The sequence below is a fragment of the Branchiostoma floridae genome, chromosome 14 (assembly GCF_000003815.2).
Source record: "Branchiostoma floridae strain S238N-H82 chromosome 14, Bfl_VNyyK, whole genome shotgun sequence".
NCBI lineage: Eukaryota > Metazoa > Chordata > Leptocardii > Amphioxiformes > Branchiostomatidae > Branchiostoma > Branchiostoma floridae.
This window is the reverse complement of record NC_049992.1, coordinates 7,804,306-7,815,103: the sequence shown is the minus strand read 5'-3', so window position 1 is coordinate 7,815,103 and position 10,798 is coordinate 7,804,306. Positions and strand designations below refer to the sequence as shown.

At 41.9% G+C, this 10,798-nt stretch overlaps 1 protein-coding gene across 1 annotated transcript in view; it reads right to left on the bottom strand.

The window, feature by feature from the left end:
- Positions 1–10,798, bottom strand: part of LOC118430074 (glycine receptor subunit alpha-3-like) — a 60,311-nt gene that overhangs the window by 2,255 nt on the left and 47,258 nt on the right. Inside the window, 4 exon segments of the mRNA XM_035840783.1 lie at positions 719–853; positions 1,259–1,341; positions 7,630–7,850; positions 10,121–10,188. Coding sequence (XP_035696676.1) covers positions 719–853; positions 1,259–1,341; positions 7,630–7,850; positions 10,121–10,188 — 507 coding nt within the window.

Genomic DNA, 10,798 nt, shown 5'->3' with positions numbered 1-10,798 from the left:
CTGTACATATTAGCATGTATAGCCTCTGTAAAATGTAGTAAGATACCATTCTCATGTCAATATTGTGCCTTATTACTACGACCTGTACTTAGCTTGTTTGAGAGTACAATAAAGGTCTTTCATTCGTCAATAAAAGTATGAATCAATCAATAAATCTTTATTGCACAGCAATTGTAACGGGTACCATGTATGGCAAGTTCAATAGCATTACATTAACTAAAAGTCAAGCTCAATGATTACGTAATGAATTTAATTGCTCATATCTATATTACTAAAACTAAGCACGATGCTAATTCGTCTGAATGGTTCAACCTATATGGAACAAAGATTACATGTCTCAAGTTTAGCTTAAGTACCGTCCTCCGTAGTGACCGCTGGCTCAACCCAGAAGTTAGTTTGCTTCCGGATCCGTTTGCGAAAGGATTGAGCCAGCAGTCAATACCAAGGATGGTACTCAGGCTAATACAAGTTATGGTTTGTTAGTCTCTACCAGACTCCCGCCTGGGCGAATTTGGCCAAGTTAGGAATGAAAGCCTAAGAGTTAATTGGCCTAGTAGTGGTGGTCGGCCTGGCCTTAGGTCGCAAACTGTACTCCTCTGCCATATAACTCCTCTGGCGTGTTTTCTGTCTTATTTGGCCAATTTCTACTACTTAGTACTAGTATTTTTCCAGCGACCTGTGGAGCTTGATAAAGGCTAGTGTTAGTAAGGCAAAGAACCTGTGGTGTATCCCGCCGTGCATCCCATAAGCCCGTTGACGCGCAGCTCGTAGTCAGGCAGTTTCACCTCCTCCGAGATCTCCAGAGCCTTGTCGTTCTGCCACTCTAACGTCATGTCGTCTGTGGTGTAACTGTCTGAGGAGCAAAGCAACAGCATTGAATCTTTGTTGTAGCGTGCGTTGTTCAACGCAAAGCATTGTGAATACTGTTCAGCACCAGGGACAGGTTCACTTATCATAATTATGGAAGAGAACTACTATATAATTATATAACGTTAGATCAGCGCAGTCTGTTCATCGGTATGCTTTGAACTAAACTTGTTTTAGGTCACTTTTTAACCTGTTACTGTAGTCACGTAGTAGATTCCTTCAGTACCTTGTAACTGTCACTCATTATAAAACTTAAGTATTTGCATAGTTTTTGCAAAGTTGCAGAGCATGCTATACCTTATTACCCTAATTATCTATTCAATCGTGGCTTGGTCAGACTGGTTGAACGACAGTTAAAATCTTTAATAAGATTAGTTTCTTGTCTACTTACAGCTCTCTATGTGGATTCTGCAGAGCTGCTTGTCGGTTGGGAAGTTGCCGAGGTGCATGTAGCAGGATAGGGTCAAGGTCAACCTGAAACGAGTAACAATACAGCAATAAAACAATAACAATATATTAAGCAAATAAATGAGATTGGGAAAGGGAAATTTCCAGGAACTTTGACTTGACTTCCTGTTAGCGTCCCAGACGTGCCTAGCATGTGGAAATCAGTTTTCCGCTGGCAACTGACCTCATATTTGACCTTTACTTCCAGTCGATCTGCGGATCCCAATTTTTTCCTTCACACAAGCAGGCACAAGGGCAAGTAAGGGCGCGGCCACATAGGTCGTGCGATCGTAGTACGATTTTGATGCGACAGATCAACCGCCGACATGGATCCAAAACAGCATTGTGTGTACCAAGACAGTTGAACTTTGCTGGAGACGTACATTTTTTGTTCTGTAAAATGCCTAAAGTTAGCGAGCGAACCACGATCGCACGACCTATGTGACCGCGCCCTTAACTTCCTTACACGTTGAATCTAGAATCTATTGTGACTGCAGGTCGCACAAGTCATTAAAAGAAGCTCAACTGACATCATGCCCATTAAAGCCATATTAAGTCATTACCGCATTTATGGTTACATTTATGATCCGCTAGTGCCGCATCATAGCTATTTTATTATCACATTCCTGCATATTTATTTCCGCTCTCCATAAGATGAGCATCATTATGACCTTATCAAACCAGACAGCCTGGCGACATAACCACTGTTATAACCAGTGCATCAGCACACTTATTTCATCTTTTGACTAAAGGATAAAGTAACAAAATGAATAGCAAGACGCTTAGAAAACGAAATGAAAGTTAACAAAAGTAATAACACGAGCAAGAACATTGTAGCAATATACAGTATTAGTAAGCCAATTTGGCAAGTTTTGGTCTATATAAATTTATATCTACATGGGGGTCTCGCAAGCTGGCTACGTTTATTTGACTAAAGGATAAAGTAACAAAATGAATAGCAAGACGCTTAGGAAACGAATCCGTAATTGATAGTTAACAAAAGTTATAACATGAGCAAGAACATAGTAACAATATACAGTATTAGTGATCCCATTTAGTATGTTTTCTCTAATATATTTACAGGGAGTGTCACGACAAACTGGTACGTTTCACGACAATCACACTTTGTAACAGGGATATCCATGGGTCTAAGGTCTGTGCAAGGTCAAAGGTGAATGCCCCTGACTTGTAAACAGTTCTTGTCTCGATTTGCATAAAAATGTCCAGACGTGTATCGTTTATGTCTCACGGGCCGTCACCTTTGACATATTAACCACAATGCACTTCGCTGTGCATGCGTACTTGGAATCGTGAACCTCCTTATTACGCGAAATGCAACTATCATGTTTGAATGGTCTGGATATGGATTACGTTGGATTAAAACAACTGATTGCTCTACGGAAGACTGTGGAAATGAATGCTGCCATCTCCCCACCCGTAGTTCAGCAACGAAAGACGAACATAACTTGTAGAATTCACCTTCCACCCCCATTAGCCTCAAAGGTTAATTGGAAAAATGCAGAAGTTTGAAAAAAAATTGTTTCTTGATTAAGTACAGGGAGCCTTTACATCTTTTTGTAGATACATTCTTGTGTATGTGTTAAAGACAGCTTATGATAGTTCGGTTAGAGAACATCATTTTCGGGATGTGCAAGAAACAGTACCAACACACAAAAAAACATGAAATCTTGATTTTGGTTCATCAATCGTTGTTGCCTCAGGGGGGTGTTATTGTAATGGTGAATGGATATGATTGCCAATGGTATACAATATGCAATGCAATTGATAACGGGATTGGCTATATTGCAAATAAACACAGATACAATGTTAGATCCGTCGCCAAGGGAATTTCTTTGAAAATTCCATATCAAGAGCAAGGCTATTGGGAAAATGATAACATGTTAAAATGGCCCTCTTCGTCCAATACGTCATGAAGTGTTAGGTCCCATTCCGGCAAGATTCATTTACTAATACCTAATCTACGAGAAACCAACATTATAACATCGTCAGGTTATAAACTGTGCAGTAACTGACACGGGGTCATACCAAGGACAATGGATCTATACAGAAGCTCCGTCAGTTGTAAGTGGGTCCGACATGAGGTATGGGGTCTGCTCAGTAAGCCGCGCGTCTTCAGCATCGATCAGAACCATGAGCAAGTAACACCGGGATAAAGGTCACGGGTGAGGCCGCTCACTCATCGGTCGCCCACCCCAGTTTTAAGTACAGGCACGAGGTGATGAGGTGGTAATATGATAGCCACAACTTTGATGATTATTCCATAGAGCCTAGAAGAGAGACAAGGATAACCGGAGAGTGTGTAGAACCTCATGACCGCCAGATTGTGTAGAACCTAGCTGCCAGCTTCTGTACGTGAAACTATGACAGGAGTGCTAGAGAAATGAAAACAGACCAGCAGTTAATGTCACTTGAAGGCAGAATAATAATGTCCAGACTATGCATACGTACAAACTGACTAATAAACTGATAGGTGTACCAACTACTAAGTATCTAAAACCAGCTCAGACATGAACAAGAAATAGTCGTGCCTTCAAGTACCAAAGTTATCAACCAAGGATTGATTAGTTCAAGTGCTGTCCTAGCATAAACCTGCCATAGAGTATAACTCATTGCCACCACGTAAAGTAGGATCATCCTCACTAGATTAGTTGATAGCAGTTAGATGTTGAAAGGTTCCGTGTGACAGGCCGTTCAGTACGTGTCATATAACGTTACACCAGTCGCGTGCCTGCGAAGCTGCTGTGTTACGCCGAAGTTACACCAACCTGCTTGTGATGTGGGGGTGCAGATCAAGAATCAAAAGAACGCTATGAGGGACAGGGAGGTCTGGAAAGAGAGGGTGGGCTTGCTCCAGGGCAACTCGCGATCGCTCAAGATTAGAGAGAGCAGCCTATTTGTATGATCGCAATTGTATGACATTTATTTCGGAAACGGGCGAAAATTGATGCGCAGGCGGATGTCATCCATACAATCAATCAGTATGGCCTTACTGGTTTAAAAAAGCTCCCTCCCACACTTTTGATTACTTCTAGACTAATACTCTATGAGAGATGACCGTATTTCAATAACAGATAATGTTTGCTGTTGCTGATGGTACTGACAGAAGGGACGGTGATGTATCGAGCAGACTTTTGCCTCAATAACGATAAACGCCCCGGTTAACCCCATACAGCTCGATATTCCAGCTACTTTTGTTGTCTTGCTCGTTTATGTCGTCCAGTGAACTATCGACAAAATGATTTGAATGCGGCTTCGTTTGTTCGGAGCGTGCTAGAGAGAAAGGGCAAATATCACGAAGACCTCTGCCATTAAGGTCCCGTGAGGTCACGCTTCTGAACTGTATGCAACTCCCACAACGCAAAATAGGCAACTATATAAAATAATGCTTTGTTATTAGAAAAAATACCGACACTCGAGTGTAAGAGCGGATAAAGTTAACTGGCGTTACAAGAAAACAATAACAGGTACGGATGGAGTCGACGAATCTTTAACCTGACAAAAACATTGTAGTGAGTGACGAGGAATATCCCTACATGGCCTACTAGCTCAACTGGTGGCAGAAACACAGTTTAGCCCCTGGTTTCAATTGAACTGGGAGACCCGGGGTTCAAGTCTGGGTCAGCACATCTCGGTTGGGGCTGCATTCGCCTTTAGGAAGGGGCGTAAAATGGAGGCCCCGTACATGTTCGAGGAGGTGGCTCCAGCACGTTAAAGGGGAAGCTTCGAAGGGCTTGCAACCCCTCGCTGCAAACATCTTAAGATGTACCCTGCGTAGGCTTAGGTCACATTTCCAAATCGGGATCCGGCCGGGCAGCTTTCGGGAACAAACAGAATGATATAAAATGCATCAAAAGACAAAATGTCAAAATAAGATTATGGGCATGATTTTTGTATATTTCTAGGTATACATTGTAATTTTCGTTTCTTAAAACATCCCGGCCGGCCCCCGGTTTTGAAATGTGACCTTAGCCTAACTGAAGCAGCAAGGAAATGTGCTGCCCTATGCACTACAAGGGTCTGAACGACAAGCTGAGAATCAATCCCGTTCATTTGAATCCTGTCTTGCTGTCATCAGGGAAAGAGCGAAAGCACAAGGCACATCCATCAAAACCAGTCCTTTGTGCTGCTGTAGTATCGACCTTTACCGGTGAGACAGCTGTATCGGTGTGATGTATGCGGCACTTCCCCGTATTTCAAAGTCTCCACTACAGTCAACTGGTAACGACGGAGGTGACCTTTTACGTCCATCCACTCTATTTTACATGTATGAATGTCGGGCGGTTTCCCACATGCAATAAATATGCCCGAAGCAGGCTATGTGATGGTTATATGGCACGCCATGAATTAGTTTGAAAAGGTCGGGTGCTGTATGACGAGAGCGGTGCTCGTTGGGGATGATGCAAAGTTAGCGAGACACGTACGTAGTCACACATGTCGTAACATACATTCTCATAATTCCACCAGGTGCCATTATACCGCCAGCTCAAAAAACGTTGTTATAGAGGCCTTCTCATGATTGTCTTCAACACATTAATATCTGAATTGTATTACATTTAAGATATTTAACATTGGGTGTTCAAGACAATCTTGGGAAGACCTCTTTACCAACGTTTTTTGAGGTGGTGATATAATGGCACCTGGTGGAATTATGATAGTCGATGTTACATGTAACGTTACAGGAGCAAGAGTTCATGCATCACTATAAGACGGTTCTCTATTCTCAGTACGTTTGCGCAAGGTCAAAGGTGAAGGCTTCTGGCTTGTAAACACTAAAACAGTTCTTGTCTCGACCATGCTTTACACGTATCCAGACTCTGTCTGTCGATTTGCTTCACAATGTCGTCTGGGAGTGTTGTTTACGTATCAGGGACTTTAACCTTTGACATTGCGCATGCGTACTTGAATCAGTGAACCTCGAGCTCCTTCTCGACACGTTTCATGCTTGCACCTGCATATTGGGCAAATAGACGTATCTTACGCACATTAGAGCTCACCGGCCCACACTCAACAGAGACGGGGGGCGACATAGACTTTCTGATACTTATGACCCCCTCCTGAAAAAGTGGTGTCTTCCTGACGTCACTGCTGGAGATAGAAAGGGTCATTCTGTGAACAAGGTCGACGGAGATTGACCGAAAATTTAGCGGGGTAAGTCCCTATAGTTATTACAGTGTTGGAAGTAAAGTTTAGCAATTTTTCCACAAGTATGTTACGAATGTCGAACGTCTTAGAGCGCGTTGATTTTGGACTGTTAGGCGAAAAAGGAGAAAGAAATATCGTTCTCTGTGATAGAGAGACAGCATTACGAGAACATTCTCACAATACAGCACAAAGTTTACTTGAAATGTTGAACTCGCATTTACCAATACGATGTCCAAGCCCTTCAATAATCTTAAATGAGAACACGTCGTAATTTCCAATACACTATCAGAACTTTGGCACAGATGTCGCAAAATGTTCGAGCAAAACTGAATCCTTACACGTTTCCAAATCGACTTCCAATGTCTAGCCATGTCTCCCCAAATGGGAAATGTGATGCCACGGAGGCCCTTCGTGGCACAGATTATAGAGGGTAGTCTTGGTTTTTTCCTACCAGGTTCTAAAGTTATCCATCAGGAAAGTTATGATTCAGCTGGATCAAAGAGGATTTGTTTCTCTATATACTTAAAATGTACTGTATTGTACAGGACGCTGCTGTTGGGATAGATCCGGACTTATCGGAGAGGATGTCTTGAATGTTTTTATTATCATTTTGTTTTGTGTTATTGATCTCAAAATCAACAGGAGTTCGAAGATTCCATACCTGCGTTAAATACTTGGACTTTCTCACATGTCTAGTTTAATTCTAGTTTATCATTAAGCAAATAAGGTTTTGACTCTCATAACACGTGCCCATTGGTCACTTCCTGTCACTCTACGGTGAACACAACTAGCATGCGGAAAATGCGTAACTGCGGAAACACAAGTAGACTGACCAAAAACAATACCTTCCCGTAAATCAGTAGACTCGTCCAATGACCCCATGACCTGGAATGTCTGTCATGTCTAGTTCTACCAACTCTGAACTCCACTTCCTAACATCCCTACCTTCGTGAATAGTTTCATCGGGTTGGAACGTCACTGAAAAAAGAGACTCTTTTTACACAACCATTGCTTTCTTCTCACCAACGTTTCGATGGCCGTCTGTCACCTTCTTCAGGGTGATTCTGACTGGTTCACATTGTACTGCAGGACAGGTGTCGCTGCTCACAGTTCAGATGTGGTCACAAAACGTTAAGTATATACAACCCCTACCTTGTACTGTACAATACGTTGCCGTTCGGGTAAATCCGTATGTATCTGTTGTCGGTAGTGATGGTGTGGAACCGCCCGTCCTTCTCGTTCACGAAGAAGAGGTCAGGAACCCACATCTTGACCTTGATGTTGGAGTCCAAGTTGATGGTTTTGTTCAAGTCCGAGTAGCTCAACCGGGGATCGTTCCATCTTTGTCGGAAGTAGATCAGTACGGTATAGTCCTGAGGAGGTACATAATGTGTTTGTTTGTTTGTTTGTTTGTTTTTGCTTGGGTTGAGTTCTCCGACAAATTGCTCATGTACACTTGCTCTACCTTGAGTTACAGAGGAAAAGACACACACACAAGCAGAGAGAGAGAGAGAGAGAGAGAGAGAGAGAGAGAGAGAGGGAGAAAGAGAGACCTTTAACTACTTTTGCAGCGTATCTTTGTTATGGCTTCGTATCTTGCACATTATAAATACACACAGATCACTCACATTGTAAATTTGTTCCCACACGAATGAGTACTTGCTTCCCTGATGAAGAATAAACGTTAGACTTACGACCTATTCACAATTCTATTTCATAGTTTGTTTCCATATTTTGATTTCTAATAGAGTTAATGACTGCTACTCTCCCTTGGGTTGCCTCGTAACTTTCTGTCATTAACACAAAATGTTATAGTACATCAATCAAAGACACATAAGCGCCAATCTTTGCTTAACACAACGCAAATCAAAGTTTGATAAATGCAATAAACATTGCAGTCGAAAGGGCAAAGCTATATGTAAATACCTCTTTATGAACGATATGAAATACCTCGGGAACGAAGCACCTTCAGTCGACCTATCATCAAGTTTTTATGACCACATTTTACACCTAAAGAACTTACGGAAAATGAACAACCCTACAAATCCGAAAGAGTTTAGAATGATACAGAACTTTTTGGTAAAAGATGCCAGTTTGTATATAGTCTCTAAGTATATCATTTCCATGGAGTTTCAGAAAGTTGCAATTGGATAAAATGTAATGAGTGTTCTCTGCAGAAGTTATATCTATGTGTGTAGATAAACATTAAACCTTAACTGGTATAGTTTATCGGAAATACCATGGGCTTGAAACGACGCAGAAATATCATACCCACAAAGAGCATAGTACATTTTAGGAGAGTGTAGCCCATGCATGGAAAATATTCAATTTTGGAGGTATTTCCACGGTGTAGTATAAACTTTAATAAAGTTTGATAGGTTGAGCGAGGACTGTAGTATTGCAATGGAAAGAGCATATCTCTATGTAAATATCCTTCATCATAACACGAAAGTTTATATGCTTGACCTATTCCACTTGGCGACTTGCATACACATGCGAGCTGTTAGTTAAAACGATGGCTCCATAAATGTTTTCCAGGTCAAAGAGTTCGTTCTGGGCTAGAATTGTCTAGACCAATCTTCTTTATGTGGGCAGTACGGATGTGAAGGACGTTGACGCCTGCGTGTGTCGATAAGGTGGTTTCTAATTACTCATCTGCAATGAAATGCATTGTGGGTAATATGAAAAGGTGAAGGCCTTTTAGACATTGAGATAAAACGCCCTTGAAAAGTTTTTGTCCTTTGTGAGGTCCCGTGTACTGGAGAGTTCTACGCGGAGTACTCCTTTAACTTTTCCTATAATGGTATTGCCTTACGTAATACCACAGGGAACTATGCAAACGTGTCAGTTACATTTGCATACGATCCTAAGGAGTTGTGAGTTGACATGTTCAACAAGTTTTTCTAGTTGGATGTACTTGTATTGAATTGTTTGTGCCAGTGTGACACTAAAGAAGAGTGATGGATGTCACTCAAAACGTCTGGATGTAAATCTCCGTTTTTTTTATCCAGTTGTGGAGACTAAACTGTATTGAGTATTGTTTATTGTTTTTAAACTAACTGGATGTCTAACCTTCATAAACATTTCCAGACGTTTCCGGACTAAGGGACCTGTGCATGCGCAATTGGATCAATGAACATCTTTAAGCTAAGGGCACAACCCGCCGTACGTGCAATTTGTCCGTACGTTTTCTTGGGAGGCCACGTCCGCCACGTATTTCTGAAAACGTAGGGAACGACTGGCAAGAGCAGGGAGGGAGTACGTCAACACGCCAACACAAAGTTTTGCCTGCATGTAAAGTTCTACGGCGTGTCTGCGTGCTCCAAAATCCGTCGGATTCCCTACGAGTTCGTACGGAGGCGGTATTTACCACTTGCGGATCTCAAAAGATTGCCCACGTTTTGGCACGTAGTATTTGCACGTACGGCGGATTGTGGTCTTACTAGCTTAAGGGACCTGTGCAGTTCAGTTCAGTTCATCCTCGGAGAGGTGACACCAGTGTCTCCATGTGTTCCTGTCCAGCATGGCCGAGCGGAGTTCGTTGGCCTGCAGACCTGTTTTCTCGAGCAGCAGCTTTCTGAGTGTGACCGAAGGGCGGCCACGTGCATGCACTATGAACCTCCTTACTTATGGCATTACTTACCATTTTCTTTTCCTCCACGGAGTCGAATCCACTGACGAAGACGTTGCAGTTGACATTGACAGGTTTTCCTGTAAAAACACAGATTATACCTGTAATAAGCACTGTATGCTCATGCTTGAATTAATCCACCAATAAACGATGTGAAATATCATGTATGTAATTATTAAGCCACACATAAACGAAGTGAAATGCCACTCTGTCTGCATTAATGAATGTTTTATATGTGCAAGGCGTGTCTTCGTCGTCAGCGACGTTTCTTGTAATAATTAGATTAATGTTTTTATTAATAGTTTATGAGAATTGAACAGTTGAGTGATTTTCACAATAAGTCAGTCATTACAGGTATTACTTAATCGATGTGAGTGGATTTGGGAAGGACATTACACGGTCTTAGTTTTGCCTCACAGTATTTACGGTTTGCTGTCACTGTAACAAATCACAGTCACTCATAAAACCATAAGTGGAGTTGACTTTGAAAGGACACAAAGTAGTATCTAGAATTTCATAAAAGTTTGAATTCCAAAACGGCAGAACTTTCAAAGGTGTCTTAGGCCGATTCCATAACCCCGCCCACCTCCGTCAAAACATAGAAATGCAAAATAAATCATGAAAATGCAATTATTTGACATGTCACCACTGTCCCATTGGTTGAACCGCTAATTGCCATGCTATCATTGG